The 19,310-nt window shown below is 46.6% G+C and overlaps 8 protein-coding genes across 8 annotated transcripts; 2 read left to right on the top strand and 6 right to left on the bottom strand.

Annotated features, from left to right (window-relative positions):
• Nucleotides 1-676: 676 nt before the first annotated feature.
• B0J16DRAFT_379702 (major facilitator superfamily domain-containing protein) lies at nucleotides 677-2,024 on the top strand (the record flags this gene model as incomplete). Its single annotated transcript, XM_046131017.1, has 2 exons — nucleotides 677-976; nucleotides 1,023-2,024. The coding sequence occupies 2 exons, from the start codon at nucleotides 677-679 to the stop codon at nucleotides 2,022-2,024; spliced, it is 1,302 nt and encodes a 433-aa protein (XP_045985719.1).
• A 95-nt stretch (nucleotides 2,025-2,119) lies between these two features.
• Nucleotides 2,120-4,188, bottom strand: B0J16DRAFT_353471 (uncharacterized protein; the record flags this gene model as incomplete). Its single annotated transcript, XM_046129315.1, has 4 exons — nucleotides 2,120-2,152; nucleotides 2,902-3,435; nucleotides 3,490-3,557; nucleotides 3,684-4,188. The coding sequence occupies 4 exons, from the start codon at nucleotides 4,186-4,188 to the stop codon at nucleotides 2,120-2,122; spliced, it is 1,140 nt and encodes a 379-aa protein (XP_045985718.1).
• Nucleotides 4,189-4,817: 629 nt separating this feature from the next.
• Nucleotides 4,818-5,549, bottom strand: B0J16DRAFT_393849 (uncharacterized protein; the record flags this gene model as incomplete). Its single annotated transcript, XM_046132090.1, has 3 exons — nucleotides 4,818-4,903; nucleotides 5,090-5,425; nucleotides 5,483-5,549. The coding sequence occupies 3 exons, from the start codon at nucleotides 5,547-5,549 to the stop codon at nucleotides 4,818-4,820; spliced, it is 489 nt and encodes a 162-aa protein (XP_045985717.1).
• Nucleotides 5,550-6,471: 922 nt separating this feature from the next.
• On the bottom strand, nucleotides 6,472-8,801 carry B0J16DRAFT_360707 (HET domain-containing protein; the record flags this gene model as incomplete). The annotated part of the gene is made up of 5 exons (XM_046129720.1): nucleotides 6,472-7,356; nucleotides 7,401-7,682; nucleotides 7,725-7,889; nucleotides 7,939-8,310; nucleotides 8,694-8,801. 5 exons carry the CDS (start codon nucleotides 8,799-8,801, stop codon nucleotides 6,472-6,474), a joined length of 1,812 nt encoding a protein of 603 aa, XP_045985716.1.
• Nucleotides 8,802-8,816: 15 nt separating this feature from the next.
• Nucleotides 8,817-12,532, top strand: B0J16DRAFT_368136 (uncharacterized protein; the record flags this gene model as incomplete). Its single annotated transcript, XM_046130188.1, has 5 exons — nucleotides 8,817-9,040; nucleotides 9,091-9,340; nucleotides 9,384-9,446; nucleotides 9,579-9,968; nucleotides 10,019-12,532. The coding sequence occupies exons 1-5, from the start codon at nucleotides 8,907-8,909 to the stop codon at nucleotides 12,530-12,532; spliced, it is 3,351 nt and encodes a 1,116-aa protein (XP_045985715.1). The 5' UTR covers nucleotides 8,817-8,906.
• Nucleotides 12,533-12,702: 170 nt separating this feature from the next.
• Nucleotides 12,703-14,266, bottom strand: B0J16DRAFT_315517 (aldehyde dehydrogenase domain-containing protein; the record flags this gene model as incomplete). Its single annotated transcript, XM_046125252.1, has 3 exons — nucleotides 12,703-13,678; nucleotides 13,729-14,176; nucleotides 14,221-14,266. 3 exons carry the CDS (start codon nucleotides 14,264-14,266, stop codon nucleotides 12,703-12,705), a joined length of 1,470 nt encoding a protein of 489 aa, XP_045985714.1.
• Nucleotides 14,267-14,627: 361 nt separating this feature from the next.
• Nucleotides 14,628-16,119, bottom strand: B0J16DRAFT_331792 (uncharacterized protein). Its single transcript, XM_046126635.1, has 4 exons — nucleotides 15,990-16,119; nucleotides 15,537-15,938; nucleotides 15,031-15,484; nucleotides 14,628-14,983 (listed from the first exon to the last, which is right to left on the bottom strand). Exons 1-4 carry the CDS (start codon nucleotides 16,074-16,076, stop codon nucleotides 14,673-14,675), a joined length of 1,254 nt encoding a protein of 417 aa, XP_045985713.1. The 5' UTR covers nucleotides 16,077-16,119; the 3' UTR covers nucleotides 14,628-14,672.
• Nucleotides 16,120-17,671: 1,552 nt separating this feature from the next.
• On the bottom strand, nucleotides 17,672-18,659 carry B0J16DRAFT_368133 (kinase-like domain-containing protein; the record flags this gene model as incomplete). Its single annotated transcript, XM_046130187.1, has 2 exons — nucleotides 17,672-18,120; nucleotides 18,173-18,659. 2 exons carry the CDS (start codon nucleotides 18,657-18,659, stop codon nucleotides 17,672-17,674), a joined length of 936 nt encoding a protein of 311 aa, XP_045985712.1.
• Between the last annotated feature and the right edge of the window lie 651 nt (nucleotides 18,660-19,310).

The raw sequence follows: 19,310 nt of genomic DNA, 5'->3' as shown, positions 1-19,310 counted from the left end.
CCCGATTTGGTGCTTGAAGAATTCTACGACGATTACGTACGCCCTTGCCAAAAGCCCTTCCCGACCGCAGTCTTAACTTCCATGGCCGCTCATAAGGTGCTGCTTCTTGAGTAACTGTCCAGACTGTCTCGAGACCGAAGGACCCTGAAGCAATTTTTGGCCGAATCTTTAGAGCCACGAAGACCTGGGAGGTCGATAGCGTGATGAAGGATGTGAGAACCGACACGGACACATTCCCAACAATTAGCATTTGTAGTTTCCCGCGGTGCAGATTTCGAAAGTGGTGAATGATAAAAGAACAGGTTGATAAGACCTAGCAAGCATCATTTGTGGGGGTGTTGTACTTTTGTTTCTCATCGGGTTTGAAGCGATGCTGTCGAATTTCTGTACTAGGACGCAACCCCGCGCGGCCCCGTCGGCTCCCCACAACCGCACCAAGCATGGAATACAGATTGTTACAAATCAGTAACCGGAAATTGAAACTATTACTCTTATCCGAGTTGGTAAATATAGTCTTCGGGTTTCGGAGTCCTCGGGCTGATCGGCACGGATCTAGAACCCGGCAAATGACTGGAATCTATATAGAACGAAACGAGGAGGTGTCAACAGCTATTTTCTAACACTGGCTTCTCATCCGGTAACCCTTCCTTTGCTGTTAGGCTTACCCAACTCAATCATGCATCAACAAATGGACGATGGAAACAACCGAGATCCAATGCTTTCCGAGAAATGTCAACCAGAAGCCACCGACACAATTCCCATACCCTCTAAGCCCGACTACCCCGAAGGCGGTAAAGAAGCATGGCTCGTCGTCCTAGGTGGCTGGTTCGGTCTCTTCTGCACTTTCGGCCTCGTCACATGTGTAGGCGTGTTCCTAGAATACTACCAAACCGGTCCCTTAGCAGATTATACTCCCAGTACGATCAGCTGGATTACTAGTTTGCAGGTTTTCTTCCAAGTTGGCGGTTCCGCTATAGTATGTTTCCTCCCATCTATGTTTGTGATTATACTAACGATTGTAGTGGGGACGTGTCTATGATTCTTATGGACCAAGATGGCTTCTTTTTATCGGTACACCGGTATACGTCTTTGGCCTCATGATGCTTTCACTGTCGACACAATATTACCAAATCTTACTCTCTCAAGCTATCGTCAGCTCCCTTGGTTCAGGCGCCATATTCACCGCGTCTCTAACATCAGCGACATCCTATTTCCACAAGAAGCGTGGCACAGTCTTTGGAATCATCAACTCTGGGTCTTCAGCAGGTGGTGTAGTCTTACCAATTATGCTATCTCGATTGTTCAAGAGCATCGGATTTGCGTGGACTATGAGGGTTGTTGGATTCATGTTTCTGGCATTATGTGCCATTTCATGTGTTCTCATCAAATCTCGACTTCCGCCTAAACCACGACCTTTCGCAGTATCGGACTACAAGCGCTGCTTCAAGGAGCCAGTTATGCTTCTTACTATGCTCGGTGGCTTTTTGTTCTTCTGGGGGATGTTCTTACCACTAAGCTACATTATCATTCAGGCTAAGGCCAGTGGTGTGTCAGAGGGTTTAGTCCCTTACTTGCTACCCATAGTCAACGGCATAAGTCTCATCGGCCGTCTAACAGCTGGTGCCTTTGCAGATAAAATCGGCCAATTCAACTGCATGTTGATAATCACCTCTTTCACCGGCATCCTAACACTCGTCCTCTGGATCCCCGGTAGTAGCAACACAGCGGCCATCGTGGCGTATGCGGTAGCTTTTGGCTTTGGATCAGGTGGATATGTATCCATCTTTCCAGGATGTGTGGCGCAGATCAGCCCGATGGAAGAGATCGGCATGAGGATTGGTCTTGCTTCTTTGGTAAATGCTTTTGGGGCGCTTACGGGTAGTCCGTTGGGAGGTGCGTTGATCTCAGGCGGGGAGAGTTTTCTTGGGTTGCAGTTGTTCTGTGGGTGTACTATGATTGCTTCTGTTTTTGTGTATGGCGCTGCAAGATATGTACAGACTGGGTTCCGATGGGGGAAGGTATAGCATTGCTAGAAGGGAATACCGACCATCAGACAGTACAACAGTGAATTATGTGCTGTCAATGTGCTATTTCAAGTCCAGTTGTACAACTCCATGTCTCAAGATACACACCTGCCACCGCCCCTCTGTACCTCCTCCATCCAAAGTGTATATTTTATTGTGAAATTAGATAAAGCCTAGCTTCCAACTAATTTTCCCCCTTCTAACGCTAGCAATAAAGCAATAACATAACTTCCTCCTCCTCTTCTAAGACTAGCAGTCCCTTATAACTATTTAAGTTCCTCCTATAAGTTTAATATAGCCTATAGCTAGTTAGGGTCCCTCTAGCTATAGGGCTTATTAGAGCTAAAGTCTTCTTTCTTAGTAGCTGCATTAATAGTAGCTTTAAGCTAGGTAGCCTTCTTTAGGGTAAGCTTCTACTTATTACTACAGTAGGTAATTATTATTAATAAAAAGGCTATATAGCTAAAATAGCTAATCTTAGTAGGTAGGTTATTAGGTAGGTTATTAAGGGCTTCTTTAATATTATTAAAGGTATAGCTATATTCTAGCTTTTAATAATTTCTATAATAAATATCCTTAAGGGATATTATTATTCCTCTAAAGAAGACTAGTATAGCCCTTCTATAATTAAGGTAGTTATAACTAATAGTATCCTTAATATTATCTATAAGCTATATTTTAATAACTTAAGTGGTTTTGTGGTATATTAGTGTAGGTAAAAGGAAGAGGAAAAAGATTAAATAGAAGTAATGTATTTTATGCATAGCTAAAACCTAATATTAGGGTAATTAGTATAGCAAAAAAAGGTCCTGTGTAAGTATTGGAGTTATAGTGCTTGAAAAGTGTAATTCAAGATAGAAACCTTATCATCAGGTACCTCCTCCATTAACAATTTGAATTCCAGATTATCCTCCCCACTCTCTAAGCGAGCGACATCCATTTCCCATTCAGGCAACGCATATCCATACTGACTATCAACCCACACATACGGCCAGATACAAAACCCATCTTCCTCTTTCGCCATCCTCCGAAATTTCTTGATCTTCTCCTCTTCATCAGACGGCGGTTTATAGAGATCATCCTCGCGGTGGTAGTATTCTTCTTGAGTGATGGGCCGTTTCCTTGTCGGCACGAATACAACTTCCGCAGGCGCCTTGATAGCTTGACGCACAACTTTCCATAAATCTTCCCAGGTTGGTTGCTTATCATCGTGGATATCCTCGGCTAAAGCCACGCACTCTGTGTTGCGGATCTTTGACAATGTACCGTGTACTCCTTGGAGAAAGCTGTTCAGAACTGAAGTCACCGCTATACCATCCACGTGTAAAAAACGTAGGGCTGGCATGGAGCCTGGAGCTCCAAGAAAGCCCTCGTTGTGAGCTTTAATTTCGAAGTACTCCAGATTCTTCGCCTACGAAAGCATGGTTTTTGGTAAGTCGTGGAAAAAGGCATGAAAACCAGCCACAGTATTGGCCAGCCAACCGAAATCATGGTTTCCGCCGTAAGTATGAAGAGTTAACTTCTTCAACCGACCTAGAAACCCAACCCATTCATCTTTCTACCAGGATAAAGTCTTGCGAGGCAAAAAGCTCAAGATCTTTAAATCGTCGGCAGTTGAGAGAGTCGCAATGTCATGGTACATATCCCATAGGGCGGCACGCCATGGGTACTTCTGCTCCTTGGCCTTTATTTCTTCCCAATTTTCAGCTTTGCCGCAGAAATAAATGGAGTTTGCAAATTCATTGTCATCCCAGTCCGCCTTACTTTTGAAGTCCTTTTCGCCGTTGGTCCTTTTCGCCGTTGGTGTAAAGGGTGAGGGCTGTGCAGCGCGGTAGGTTTTTGAACTTGATGAGATCCTGCATGATGGATACGTCGGCTTCTTGGCGTGCCCAGACTGATGCGGGAGGGTTTTGCAGTACCACTTTGGGCCGCTGTCTAATTCAGCATCGACTTCTTTTTCATTCTCTTCGTCTTCAGATCGTGAGTCGTCATCGGACTCGTCATCGTTGTTTTCCCCCTCTTCCTCCAACTCTTTCGGATAGAAAGTAACATCTAGGCGCAATTCCAGAACATTAGCTCCATATTTGGCAACAATTGTTGAGACAATGTGGTCTTCTACCAGTGGACGAATGACTCGAAGGACCTTGAAGAGAGATGGCGCCATTGCCGACCGGAGGCTGGAGTTCACCAAGCTCAGGTTCTTTCGATCATCTGGGTCAAGATGATCCGAAATGCTGAAGAGCAACTCTGAGGGTAGTCTCTCTAGTGATGATATGGACATAGTTATAATCAAGTGGACTTTATGACTGGGGGATGTAGTGACAGAGCAGCGTTACCCCGCGGAGCGATATGGATATGAAGTTGACAATTCTGGGTGGAAGGAAGAGGAAAGAAAAAGCCGGATGGAAGCAAGGAAGTAAGGCATTTATTCTGTGCCTAAACCTTATATTTAGGCAGGGCAAAAAAAAAAGGTCATGTGTGGGCAAAGGAGTCATGATGCCCTGTGGAAAGTGTAAATATCACCGAAAACCTTATCTGATCGAAGTTGACAATTCAGGGAAACCCGTTTTATTCCCACCCTAGAGTAAGCACTTATCGCTCACTGGATTTAGCCTTTATGCTGGTCGATCCACAGATCTGAATACTTCAATGGTAATTGGTCAGCACAACGATGCACGCCGTTGATCATTGGCAGCTATCTTCCCTATCTGAATGGTGAAATGACTTTGTTATTGGTGTTCTTCAAGCCAACTACGAAAGAGAGCAAAAGAAGGTTGCCCAGACCGAAGGTGATCACACCTGGCCCTTGGCTATCTCTCTAGGGGCGATATAAAGAACGCGGAGGACAGAGATCCTTTTGATAGCGTGGTTTTGTATGTCTATTTCTAGGTACATTGAAGTAACTCAGATTATAGTATATGGTCCAAACTCATTGATGATATTCTTGTCTGACCCCTACGCTCCTTTCTAATCTCGTTGCGATCAGATCCTAGAACATGCCGTCCTGTTTCTGATTAAGTTTATCAGCATGGGTCTTGAAGTATAACAAGACAGAATGAACTTACAACCCCTGCACTTGAAGGACTTAATGCTACCCCAGTTGTAACGCTCGAGGGAGGCGCATGCCCTGTTGGTAGGACCATTGCTGTCCTGGTATCTACCGTTGCAGTTGGTTTGATCGAAAACAATGCAGTTTCCAGCTTCCTGGATCATGGAACGAACGTCGAATCCACCACTGCAGTCGCCGTTGCTGGATCCACCGTTTCGGTACTCGCGGCAGCTGGTGTTGGGCATGCTTCCGCCGAACGTGATGCAGGCTTCGTTATTGGTAGCACCAGAGATGATACGGTACGTGCTGCCCTTATTGGCTTTGCAATTAGCGACATTGTTGTAGGCGGTAACTGTGTCGAGTGTGTCAGTTCGTCACATGTGATAAGATTTTTGAACATAAGATGTACCTTGCCAAGCCTGAGTACCAGTGGCCAAAGTGGCCAGGACAACGGCGGTGATTGATGTGAAATGCATATTGAGTATTTGGAAGAGAGTATGATAGATAGTGAACTGATGACTGGATGCTGAAAAGAATATTTTACTCGGAAATGGCCCCCAATTTATAGCTTCAGCAAGACCTTTATGACGTCCAACTATGTTAAACTGCCCTCAGGGTATCAGAAGGATTTGTCCCTGGAGGCATACGAGACGAAATAGTTCCGTCACTTTATGCTAGCTTAGACCAGCAGTTAGGCTGCTCTATTATGGTAGCCTAAGCGCGAGAGGACAAGTCTTCTGCTATCCACCTGACTGTTGACTTTTCATAGAGGTCACCGTATACTAAACTGCTGTCCCCCACTTACAGTAACCTATACTGGCCGCATACAATCCTTCACCGTCGAAGTTGTGGATTTTACCCATAATTACTCGTCCTAAGTACCCATTGTAAACTAAGCGAGCCTACCTCGCCGCACAAGACTTGCGAACCTGCCCTATCGTTATTAGCCCAGAATCCTTCAACCATCATAACTGCCTTAATGATTTAAGCCAAGGAATCCTTCGGAAAATATCTATCTGAACCCCAGTTCCGCCTCTTTATACCCTTACTGTTTAAGGAAAAATCTCCGTACGTCCAGATCTAGATTCATCCTTGGTATTTTCCGAGAACCTATCTGGCCAATTAAAAACACCAAATTAAGACCGTTGCCCTTTCTTCGGTTATATATTCCGGCTGATATATCATTTTATTTCTCTTACCGGCCCTAGGCGCTGGGTATACGAGCCTCACGATAGTGGCGACCCGAGAGAACGAACCCGTCGGTCCCGAAAAACAAAAACAGCTTATAGAAGATATCCACTTTCATAAGTTATGCAAACTACAAACACCAACTAAAATCCCGTTGCCATTGCCATTCGCCGTCTACATATCGATGATGTACAAGAAAGTAAGTCGCCGTTACATAAAACTGAAAGCCTGTTTTTGTAGCCGAGGCCCATTGCAAGTCTGGACCGCCTGCCCTTCCATAAGTCCATCGATATACGACTCACCGACAAACAGCCAGTACTGACCAAGAGGCCTTGCTATGTATGGAACGCCCCCCCCAGGTATTACCAGGATAACATCGCCCACTTGCGTGTTTGAAGGAGCTATTCCCATCCGCCCTTCCGATGTCGTGACGAACGCGCGATCAAAACAGAAATTCCTAACAAGAGCTTCATAACGCTCTGGACTGCCGTTAGCAGCCAGTTCCTCAAGCTGAGACATCATGCTGAGTGCTGGCGGAATGTTCTCTGGTCTTTGGAAGAAGTTCCAAAGCCAGGCTGCGCCGTCAGCAGAACCCTGACTAGTATCCTCTCCATTCAGTTGATGTTGATTCGCGGTGGTACTTTGAATGAACCTGATCGCCCATGGAAGAGCACCATGAGGTGTGACAAGTGACATGGCGAGTTCTAATGCTGGTGCCATCTTTGTTCCGAGATCATCTACCTCCTCACCATCCCTGGCACGATTGATATCCAGTCGGTGGACACCGTGTACCTGATCGACCTTGGAGCCATAGAGCTGCAGTATCGATTCGTCCTCTGCCGAGCTGTCCGCGCTTGAAAATTCCAACTTGGAGTCACCTGACGCCCGGTATTGGTTTGGGAAGCCGAGAACTGCAGGCGACGTGTCTTTTGGATAATGAATCCAGGACAGACTCGTAGAGATCCCGAGATTATAACTGTGAAAGTCACTCCAGTCTGGACACCACGAAGGTAATGCCAAGTCGTGTTGACGGTTGTTGCTTGTCTCTGTTCCAGTGAGGCTTTTCGCGCGAGTCAACATCGCAAGTGACTCGTTCTTTTCCATCAAGAGGCGTGCTACCCGTTGGTACAGTTGGTCACCTCCAGGCTATAATCAGGTCTTAGTGCTTTTGGGAGCTCCACTGTACCCTGACACTCAGCTGCTAGTCCGAGAAGCCCATATATCTTGTCTCTTTGGTCGGTTGCTTGGAATTTGATCTGTGTAATCGAGATCAAAGCAGCGAGGGGCCGTGGTGTGGCTGACCTTCGGAGGTTGGAAATTGTGTCCACATTCCGCAATTCTTCCGGTAATTGAGGAAGACGCATATACCCAGATCTCCGCAACCAAGCGGTTGCCCAACCCAATAGTTCCCAAGCATGAATCTACTTGCCATGTAGAATAATCGGATCTTGGCTTGATAAGACGACTTCTTGAACAACCCAGATTCTAGAGAACCACCTTAAACTCATTAAGCGTTTGAGGTATCTCCAACGCAGGTCGTCCAGTGGTGGCAAGCCCAGGGCAAGGTGACGTCCTTCGTAATAGGTGCGGAGGTATGTCGGATATGACTTTCGCACCTGGGTTTTGATCTTTGAAGATATCATGTATTTTAGATACGAGCTGTCATGCGCCGGCGACCAAAGCAGATTCTGGTTCACCGAGCCAGATGATTGTCCTTATCGATTGGCTATAGATCTGCTTCATAAGAGCAACTTGACGTGACTTCTTAGGCGTATCTGCCTGGTTGATACAGATGTTGTCAATTCGTATATGCCTTACTGCTGGATTAGGCGCGAAGTCTTGGTAAATGGGTTGTTGGAGTCGTCTGATACAAGTCGATAAACTCTTACTCAATCTGAGTTCATCACCATCGTGTACTACCGTTGGAAGTTCACCCGGTATCCAAAAATGACTTATTGCATAGTACGCAGATGGGTTCTCCAACTTTGCAACTTCGAGTTGTCCAGATACAGGGTAGTCAAGGTCCGGATTTAGCCGAATATGCCGGATCTCGGTCGCGGATAAAGAAGCATAACGGCCGGCGATTTTAGTCGTTATTTCTCAATTCCAGAAGATCTTCAGCAAATATCAAATTTTGCTGCTGGTTTGACGTCTAGGTCAAGAGAAGATGTAATGGAAATATATTGGTCGCGAGAAAATAAGGTCATTTGTTGGTTGGAGAATGCAATTACACCAAAACCGAGTGAGAAATAGACCGGTAATCTGCACCGCCACGATGGGTTGTATATTGGATGTATTTCCAACCTATCAAGAACCAAGCGAAATGTAAGCTCAGGTGTGTCTGTTCGTTCCGCAAGAGCGCCTAGCGAGCAGTCGTGGTTGGGTTGTATGATCAGCAGCACCACAAATACCCACTGTTAAACCATGCTGACCCACGGCCGAGCAATGAGAAAAGCAATATGCACCTCAAACCCTAGTACCAAGGCATTTTTGAGCTGCGGAAGGAGGTCCGACCGCCAGACCTGAAGCGTTGTTTTCATCTTACGCGCCTGCGTCTTGAGAACTCATCCTCTGATCCATCTTCTCTTTTCCCAGCTAGCAATGGCACTTGACTCCAGGCTGATTGACAACTATTGCGTACAATCATGAGTCAACCTGCGGTGGCTGACCATTACTCCCTACCCTCTCTCGGAGGTTCTACGCCTGATCGAAAGTTCGGACTGATCCAGGTTCATCCAGAACCTGCCGATTGTAAAGCCACAGCAAAGAAGACGGTGGAGTAAGTCATCCTATCCATCGGAGGCGTTGCCAATCGCCTGACATTTACAGTATCATTTTCATGCATGGCCTCGATGCAGAGTCTCCGAAAACATGGATCGCTTGGGTCAAGGAAGATGACCCTGACTCTGGGGATGTCAATTGGTTGAGCGATGACAACATGATGCCTGCCGCTATGCCTAATGCTCGCATCTTGACATATGACTGGAATGCCAACTATGACAAAACTGCCTCTCGACATAGGTTTCTTGGTCATGCAGATGATCTTCTCAGATGTATAGCCCTGGATCGTAAAGAAGCTGTATGACCCCACATGATATATATAGATTTATACTGATTTTTAGAAACGACGAGGTATTCCTCTTATATTTGTGGCATCCTGCTTTAGTGGTCTTTTATTAGCTCAGGTAAGCTCTTAACACATCGATATTACTGTCCAGACTTTCGAGATAGTAACTACACGAGATCGTCGATTCATCTATTTCACCGCAAGGAATGCTTTCCATGATACCAGGAACATAGCTGATTGGTAATGGCAGGCCCTTGTTCGTGCGACTGAGAGGTACATTCCTTGCTATAATGATAACCGCGAAACCCTTGACTCTGTCGCCGGTGTAGCTTTTCTCGGAACTCCCTTCCGAGGCAGCTGGAAAACAGGTAATCTCGTTGCCAATCTCCGGGTGAGAGTCGCGTCTGAAGTTGCAGGTGAATATAATCGAGAGCTCATGGAGTATCTCAAGCCCGGGACTATCGACGCTCCGAGCCCTCTTGACGACCTCGTTCAAAGGTTCACCGAAATGATCCACCATGTAGATTTCAGCTTCGGCAAAGTCTGTTTCTATGAAACACGTTGCACAGACTTTACGCCGTATTTACGAAAGTTACCACCATCTTACGCCAGTCAACTGGACAAAGACGGCAAAGGAATTGTGAGTTAGACCCTGATATTCACAATCCTTACTAAGTGAGTTGAAAGTAGGTTGTCGAGGAAGATTCTGCCTGTCTGCAAGGTGTCGAAAGAATAGGCTTGCAGGTTAGGCATAATATGCTGCATAAATTTAACTGTCCACAGAATGAGGGCTTTAGACATTTGACTTCAAAGCTCAAGGAATTCCAACGGAAATCGGAGGTCAAACTGAGTAGCAGAGCCAAATTACACGATAGATGCCTTGATGCATTGTATTTTGGTGGCATCAATTATGAGCCAGGTCAGATTCGCGAAGCAAGCGAAACAAGCTGTCAATGGATGACTGAACATCCCATATTCTCTCGTTGGCACAGAGAAGGGCATGGCATCTTCTGGATTCTTGGAAGTCCAGGCAGTGGGAAAAGCACTCTTATTAAATATGCCATCAAGAGAGACCAAAAACTAGATGTTGAAGGATCAACAAAGGTTCTGTTTTTCTATTTCCACAAGCAGGGAAAGCGCCTTCAGCATATGGCCGAAGGCCTTCTTCGAGGGCTTTTACGACAGCTTCTTGAAAAGTCACCCGGCCAAATTCATTCTTTCTCCGACAGGCTCGATATAGACGCACCCAAAGGCTTATATGATTCAAGATGGACCACGCCGTATTTAGCACGACTTTTTGAGGAAACACTTTCGGAAGTTCTTGACCATGTCAATATCCGTATTTTCGTCGATGCTCTCGACGAATGTCGTGTTGGAGAAGAGGAGGATGACACCCGGGAGATAGAGGAATTGGTCCAAAGACTTCGTGAGGTTGAGGAGAGACTGCGTACCAAACCTTACAGACTCAGCATATGTTTCGCATGTCGACACTACCCACAACTGGCTCTCCTGGATAGGGATCCTCATATCAAAGCTGAATGGGAAAATGGTCAAGCCATTGAAGACTACGTGCATCAGGAGCTGCGGCGCATAACCGGAGAGGACCGTTTGAGAAATAACCTTGAGACGGAAATAGTTACATCCGCCAACGGGAACTTCCTATGGGTAAACCTGGTGACATCCAAAGCTGTTAGACTGCATACGCGCGGCTTTGATGTTGAAGAAGGGATTCGCAGTACCCCAAAAGAGATCTCTGAAATTTATGCAGGCATCCTTCGACGTTTATCAAGAGGAGCATCCCAAATGTCTCGCGAACTCTTCCAATGGCTCTGCTTCGCACAAGAGAGTCTTCCTTTACGGGCATTTCGTTTTGCTCTAAACATCAATGCTCAAGAGTCAAGCTGTTCGTCCGTCTCAGACCTTCCTGACTCGTTACGGGACAATACTGAACGAAGGATGGAGAGACTCATCCGAACACTGTCTGGAGGACTTGCCGAAGTCAAGGGAAAAAGCAAACACGTCCTTCTGATCCACAAATCAGTCAAAGATTTCCTTATAAATGATGGCTTCCGAATTCTAGATCCAGAACAAGATACCCACCAAAAGGTGCTGGCAAAGGGTCACGGTCTACTGCTCCATTCATGCTTATGGTGGCTTACTGATACTCACTTATCAGAAGTGGTCCAGCATTCGGTTGATACATTCGATCCATGGATTATGACGAAATGCCTGACGTTTGACCTTGTTGAATATAGGGATCTTGCGCATGTGAACAGACTTGTTGTAAACGACAAATGCGATACACGTGGCATGGTTGACGGATTGGATTCATCAACACGAGAGCTCATACGAGCGGCGGCGACTCAAGACGGAATCGTTGAGCTTTTCTATGATTGCACAAAAGCTCATCAAAAGTCAATCATCCCCCAGGTGTCTAAGGAATGGCATATATCCGACGAGGTTTTCGCCTGTCTCGTGCTATGTGTCTATATCTATCATAGTGAGCCTTCCTTTTCGATATATTTGTACGCTCGCCAGTCGTGGACGCATCACGCTTTACAGACTATCGATAATGGAGGATCATCAACGGCACGATCTGCGATCGAAGAATTCTGTTTACGACTCAAGCCTGCATATGCTGTTGTCTACAACAGGATTCTGGGCATTATTCATCGCGCAGCTACCCTTTCAACTTCAGGGGTTCTGGAGCTCCTAGTCTCCGGGTATGACAATCCTCTGGATGTGAACTCTATGTGTGGAGAATATGGACTTACACCGTTGATGGAAGCCTCAAAAAAAGACGCCGTGGATAATGTCCGGGCTCTTCTCAAGCATGAGAAGATTTCTGTTAATGCAGGATGCTTACTTGGCGCGACAGCTTTGCATTTCGCCGTTTACTCGAGGAGAATGATGGTAACGGAATTACTTATCAGCCACGGTGCGGATATCAACATCCAAGACCATGAGGGGGAGACTGCGTTGATGTATGCTACCGGTCACGATCAATACGATATGATGGATCTGTTACTGCAGAACGGGGCCATTATACATTTCAAAGACTTGAAAGGCCTTGATGCTATAGAAATTGCAAGTGGTAGATGCCTGGAAGGTCTGTATCGTTTCATTATCAGAAACGTCAGAAGACAGGAGAAGGAGACTTGGGAAAGTGGACAGCGTGGCAGCCAAAGATTGAGTGGAACATAATTTCGATAGTTACATTTACGTATGGATAGGTTCCATGACACCCACGCATGATGTTATGTTCCGAGCGTTTTGGTTCTCCAGATTAAAATGTCCATGAGACGGCGGATGTATTGTCGAGGACGCCACAAAGGCTGAGCAAGTCATCGTTAGGTAGGTTGGGGAGTTATATCCTACTGCTTGAACACATTAATCTTGACACACTTAACCTGCGTCCAATCGCCCAACGCATCAATCCCATTCTCCCTCCCAAACCCACTTTGCTTAATCCCTCCAAACGGCGCATTGGCACTAATACTTCCCCAAGTATTAACAGTCACCATACCCGCCTCAATCTGATCCGACACCCTAACAGCACGACTGATATCATTCGTAAACAAAGCCGCTGCCAAGCCATACTCATTGTCGTTAGCCAGAGCAATAACCTCTTCTTCGGTTTTGAATTTGGCGATGCTGGCAACTGGACCGAATACTTCTTCGCGCATGATTGTATCGTTGGGTGAGACGTTGATGAATGCTGTGTTGGGAACGAAGTTGCCTTGTTCTTCGGATGCGCCGTGGAGAAGCTCTGTTCCTTCGTTTTTGGCTTTGGCGATATAGTCCATGATTCTCTCCTTTTGTGTAGCGCTGATAATAGGGCCTTTGGCTGTCTCAGGCAAAAGAGGATCACCAGCAACAGCTTCTTTCGTCCTCGCTGTAAACTCGGAGATAAACTTGTCGTAAATATCCTCTTGGACATAGATCCTACTTCCAGTCGCACAAATCTGTCCATTATGAAGTGTAATTCCAGCCGTCGCAAACGCAAGCGCATTCTCAAAGTTGCAGTCATTAAAGACAATACTGGGTCCTTTACCGCCAAGCTCGAGGGTTACGCGCTTGAGGTTGGACTTTGCTGCGCTGACGAGGATTTGACGACCGACAGCCAGACTGCCTGTGAAGGAGAGTTTTCGGACTTGGGGATGGTCGGCGAGGGCTTGGCCTGCGGTATGACCCAGGCCCGGAAGGATGGAGACGACTCCGGCGGGGAAACCGGCTTCGAGGATGAGTTGGGCGAGTTTTTGGCCGTAGAGGGGGGTTAGTTCGGGGGTTTTGAGGATGAGAGTGTTTCCGACTGCCAGAGCGGGGGCAAGCTTCCATGCAGTGATCATGCTACCATTTTGTTAGTGATATTTGAGAGACGGGATGAGAAGGAGTCTTACAGAGGAGTGTTCCATGGAACAACTGCAGCACAAACACCAATGGGCTCACGCTTAGTATACGCCAACCCCTGATCAAAGTCCATAGCCTGACCATCGACCTTATCCGCCCAACCCGCAAAATAGCGAATAGTCTCGACGGCTTGCACGACACAGAAACCAAGAGACATATTGAACAATATTCCACCATCAACAGCCTCTAGAGAAGCAAAGTCCTGAGCGTCGCGTTCAATGAGATCAGCTAGTTTGTTGAGCAACTTTCGTCGCTCTGCATGGCTGGTCTTCCATGTCTTGAGAGCTTCTTGTGCTGCGGAGACAGCGGCGTCGACGTCGGCAGGCTGAGCGGCTGAGACTTCGCCTAGAGGAGTGTTGGTTGTGGGGTTGAGTGTTGTAAGGGTCTCGGAAGATGTTGCGGGGACGAATTTGTTGTTGATGAAGAGGCCAGTTGGGACTATATGGTCAGTACATGTATATATGCGTGAGGGCTTGACATACCATGGATCTTACGATCGCCAGCGCCAGTGATAGTAATGTCAGCCATATTGAGAAAAAAGAGAATAATGATAGTGAGATGGAAGATTCCGAGAGGAAATTTGGAAAATAAATCATACGATTTATATGCCTTACAACGTGTACTGTGGATCTCGGAATGGATTCGGAACGCATCAGGTCCCTTCCGGAGCCGCAACAGCGCAGATCCACCCGCGGCAATCAAGACTCCACAACTCCACCGGTTCGAACAAATAAGGCTTGAACACCTGCTAAAGGGATCCGCGTTTCCCGCAGTTACAGGGATCTCTGGCTACCGGTTTGGTCTCGCCGAGCGTAGCGAAGACCCTGATCTCCATAGTGAAGCGGATTCGCGTTTCAGTGAGTTTATGCTTATACACAGAAGTCAGAAACTCCACTGATGCATTCTGAAAAAGTCGTATGACAATAATGGCAATTTAACTGCTAGAGATAACCTTTTCCGCCTCCTTCATCACATCCCATCCATAAAAGAAATCTCGAACCGGCTTCGTAAAGTTCATGGCTGATGCCGGAAATATCCCATCGCCGTAAATATCCTCTGCGCGTTGTCGCAAAATACTAGCCAATCCAGGCTGGGCGTCCGATAAGAGTTGGGTGGCTTGGATACGACGTTTGAGAATCTTGTCATACAGCTCAAGACGCCTGGTAACATCTTCGGGATTGGTGATCTTCTTGAAGAGTGTTCCGAGGGCGGCTGCTTCTTCGATTGCGAGGACTGCGCCTTGTGCTATTGGGTGTTAGTAGAAGATAGATGGATAAGATGGGAGGATCTACCATGTGTAGGCTGAATAGGATGCGCCGCATCACCAATAATTACACCCCGTCCCCTTGCATACGTCTCTAAAGGATCCCTTCGAAATACCTTATGAACACTCACGCTCTCTGCAAGCCGAAACATTTCTCCCAGGGCAGGATGGTACCGTTCAACCATGGTAGCAATATCCTCGACATCCGTATCATTATTCCACTCATCAGCACCTTCATTCTCTGGTTTAGTCGGATGTCGAAGTGCGACGTTGAGCATCGTTCCGTCTCGGCAGGGATATGTTACTACAAACGTCCCGCATGAAAGATCGAATGGGACCCAAAAGCCGGGTGGTTGGTTAAAGATATTGGCCAGGGTGGAGTTATGGGTGACAGAGGACATCGGGATTAAACACCGGTAGAATGAGGAGAGGGTGTCTTCGAGAGGTGCGGCATCTGGAGCGACTTCGTTGATGAGTTGGGTCTAGACCTGTTAGTCGAGACATTTGAGACATGGTAACAGCAAAAGAACTTACATGGACTCCGTCAGCGATGACAATAAGATCCTTTTCAAAAATCTCCCCACTCTCAATCTCGATCCTCCCCGCCCCACAATCAGCACTTTTTACCTTGACCCCATTCCGAATCTTCACAGCCGGTCCTTCACCCTCATCACCGATAGCCATATTCTTCAACGTAGAGTGCAGATCGATCCTATGAAAGAACATGAATGGCGCGCCGTAATCGTCCTCTACCCCACTAAAGTCCTCGACAATCTGAGGTTCGAGAGAATGTGGATCTACCATGCGCATCTGCTTACTGTATACTCCTCTTGCTTTCTTTGTGTCAAAGTTGAGGGTTTGGAGGACGCGCATTCCGTTTGGTGTTATGGTTATTGCTGCGCCGATTTCATTTTGGAAGTTGCTTCTCTCAAAAATCTAATGTTGTCAGCGTGATCTGGTATTGGGTGGAAGGATTGGAAAACGCACCTCAACCTCAGCTCCCGTCCGACGAAGCGCGACAGCGGTGCTCAGACCGCCGATACCAGCGCCTATGATACCAACCTTTAACGTCATTTTAGATATGGTTGCCAAGGAAACTGAGAGAAATGGTTGGGATGCGGCGTTTTATGAGCTCTTGCTACGCCTTAGGGTAAGCAGTAAGCGCTATTTTTAGGATCTGCATTGACCCCGCGCTAAGGCGATAAGCCGGCTTGTTTCCGTATCTAAGCTATTCCCGGCTGATTGGTCGCCTCATTTATGTTCGACTGGGGTACAAAATCAAAATTGAAAATTGGCTCCCCTTAATATTTATAGGAGTAACTAAGAAGAATAAAATAAAGATAGAACTAGTTCTCTCCCTCTACTCATTCCATCCCATATAAGACGGCAAGTCTATGCAGCTTCGCCTCCTCGCGGAATTCTTTTCCTGTGTTATGTTTTCTTTGTCCCCCCTTCAACAAGAAGCGTGTCAATCTATCCCAATGGATCTCTGCAACGCCAAAAGTCTTCACTTTCGCCTTTAGCCATACAGTTGAGATACTTATAATACGTATGTCCTGAGCAGCCGCTCGCGTCAAAGACGTAGGCATATCGCATAACCCCGCTGCGAGAAGACGACATTCTTTGTCCCTCGTCCAATCCAAGATCTCCATCGCCGCAATCATATTAGACGTGCCCTTTATAGCAGTATTCCAAAGTGACTCCAGAAGACGATGCAGGTCAGTTACAAAGAGCAGATAGCTTTCTCCGTTTTGAGTGATCATTTCTTGTACTATTTCGTGCAGGCCAAACTTGACCTGTTGTTCCGGACTGTGGGGTTGCAGGTCACCCTGTTGATGATCCTGTTGACGAGACCGTTGGACTTGTTTTCTTTGGGTTCGACGAGCTGGTTTTCTGTAGAGACCAAATTTCTGCTTCTTCTTTTCCAACTCCGCACGTGATTAGACTTTGTCCTCGTGGTTGATGTAGCACTGTAGCGCTTGTGTCCCAGCAGCTTCAACTATCTGGACGTGCACGGCCCACCCAGTGGTCCTGACCTTTGTCGTACCAGTCAATGGGGCTCAGGGACACAATTGTCAGTGAAGAACGTCATCAACGTGCCGAACCTTCTACTGATCAGTCCAGACTCGTGGTTCAAGAAGTGGAAGAAGCTTCTAGCCACTGTCATTGCAGCCGGGGTAGGTAAATTTGCAGCTGGCATGGCGGGCGGTATGTGGAGGAATCTTCGTCAAGGGACCTGTCGGCATCTACCTCGCTGCTGGGTGTGTCAATTTCGCAACCGCAGGGGCTGTGGGTGGCGATGCAGTTGGAGCAGCCACGATCGCCTATGGTGCTGTCTATTGCATCCCCTGGGATACGGTTTAGAAGTTCTCACGCACAAATTGCAGCAGATCTGGGAGTGAATCACGGAAACTTTCGGTTGGATCAAGGGTACCCTTGTGTATTTGGCAAAGGCGGTCGCCGCAAACGCTTGGTGGGTTATTCAGGGAGCGTCTGGGGCGGTCTAGCTTAGGGATATTTCTAAAAGAACACAACTGTCATTATCTAGGTTGAAAAAGTATTGGGTCAGATTGTAACAAGTTCGTATCCAGTTTAATCTAAGTTGGCATTTTCTTATGAGCGATATTGTTTGTGGAACGCACGTCTCTGGTCCCCATCAGAAATCGAGCTTAGTTACCCAATGCCCTAACGTAATCATTAATTGCATCTAGGGTTACTTGATCGGGCTCCTCCAGGTACTTCAACAAATGCTGATGCCAGTCAGACCGAATCTCTGAAGTCCATTCAGCTTTGTAAAACTCCCAATAGTCAGGCCACCAGCCACTCTGACCCCAATCAATAACAGCTGCGATCTTGGATGGATTCTCTGCACCAACCATGACATTAGTTGGATGAAGGTCGGCGTGAGTAAAAACAATAGCCGCATTATCCGGAACCAAATGTCGGTACCCATCGCGGTGTTCTTCAGGTTTCAATCCTGGCCAATGCACTTTGGCACCCATTCTGATCGCTCTAGAGAGCCAGTCATGGAATTCTTTGACGTTGGCGAAGGGACCCAGACGGGGTGTATGGCTGTTGTCGAGGGCGTGGTCGTAAATCCGACCTCGATCAATTTGCCCTTACATATTAGCAAGGCTTTCACGGAAGGGGCACAGTGCTTCGTGACCTACCAATAAAATGTTCGTTCGGCTCTTGAGAGAGCTTTCGTAGGTTGTCAACTACATCGCGCACTCCTTTCCATAACCCAGCCCTTTCCTCATCGGTCATAGATGGCCATCGTTTCTCGACGGTGACACCCTTAACCAATTCCATGTAGAGAATGACAAAGTCACCCTCAGTCGCCCATCCGTAAATCTCAGGCACTGGGACTTCTGGGACCAGATGTTTAAGCGCCCAGAGACATTGACCCTTAGCAAATTGCACTCTTCCCTTCCCATACTTAACTAGAAGTCCCAGAGACTCGAACAAGACTGGTTGGGGGTCAGTCTTGTCGTGATAAGAGGCAGAATGTTGGTGAGCACCTTCTGTCCGAATCTCTGACAAGGCTGGGAAAGGCTGTCCTCGATTGCGAGAGAAGTATGAGGACTCGTGGAAGACCACGTTTGGGCCTGAGGGAAGAGAAGACAAAGACATAACACGTTTTGAATTAGCTGACATTCTGAAGTATCGAGAAGCAGTGGTGTTGAATCTAGCATATGAAAACGAGTAATTTTCAATACTATGACGTGTTGTTAAAATGCGTGATTTCCCCATTATGCTGTTGGTTGAACACAAGTTGTCGTAATCCATCGTCAACAAAGCGACCAATACTGTTCAAATGCAAGGTGGTAAGCTGCTGTTAGTGGGGCGACACAAATGTGCATGTGGTTCTACATAATTTGTCCAATGGTGACATAAATCAGCCAATAACAGCACTGATAAGGATAGTCAAATGGAAGCAAGAACGTCAAGGTCAGATGACAAACAAAGAATTGCTAAATCACAACAAACATCGAGCCCATTAGGAATGACAAATGTTATGGACACTGTTAACCGAAGGTAGTACTGTATATACTATAACATTTAATTGTTTTAGATAAGTATAACTTTCACTGGAGCTAGTGGCAATGTAGAATATTGTTAACTCATATAATAGATTAACTAATACCTCAATCTTGTGATAGGAAACTATAGTACATACATAGAGAAAAGGCTATAAGCAGACTGCGAAAGCTAACAGTACAGTATATAGACATAGAGAAAGCCATGAGCAGAGCATAAAAGCTAACAGTTGAGTGTAAAGACATAGAAAAAGCTATAAGCAGAGCA

The sequence above is a fragment of the Fusarium flagelliforme genome (genome assembly GCF_020744385.1).
Source record: "Fusarium flagelliforme strain FIESC 12 MPI-CAGE-AA-0113 chromosome Unknown B0J16scaffold_2, whole genome shotgun sequence".
Taxonomy (NCBI): domain Eukaryota; kingdom Fungi; phylum Ascomycota; class Sordariomycetes; order Hypocreales; family Nectriaceae; genus Fusarium; species Fusarium flagelliforme.
Note: the sequence above shows the minus strand (reverse complement) of the source record. Positions and strands in the feature narration are given on the sequence as shown.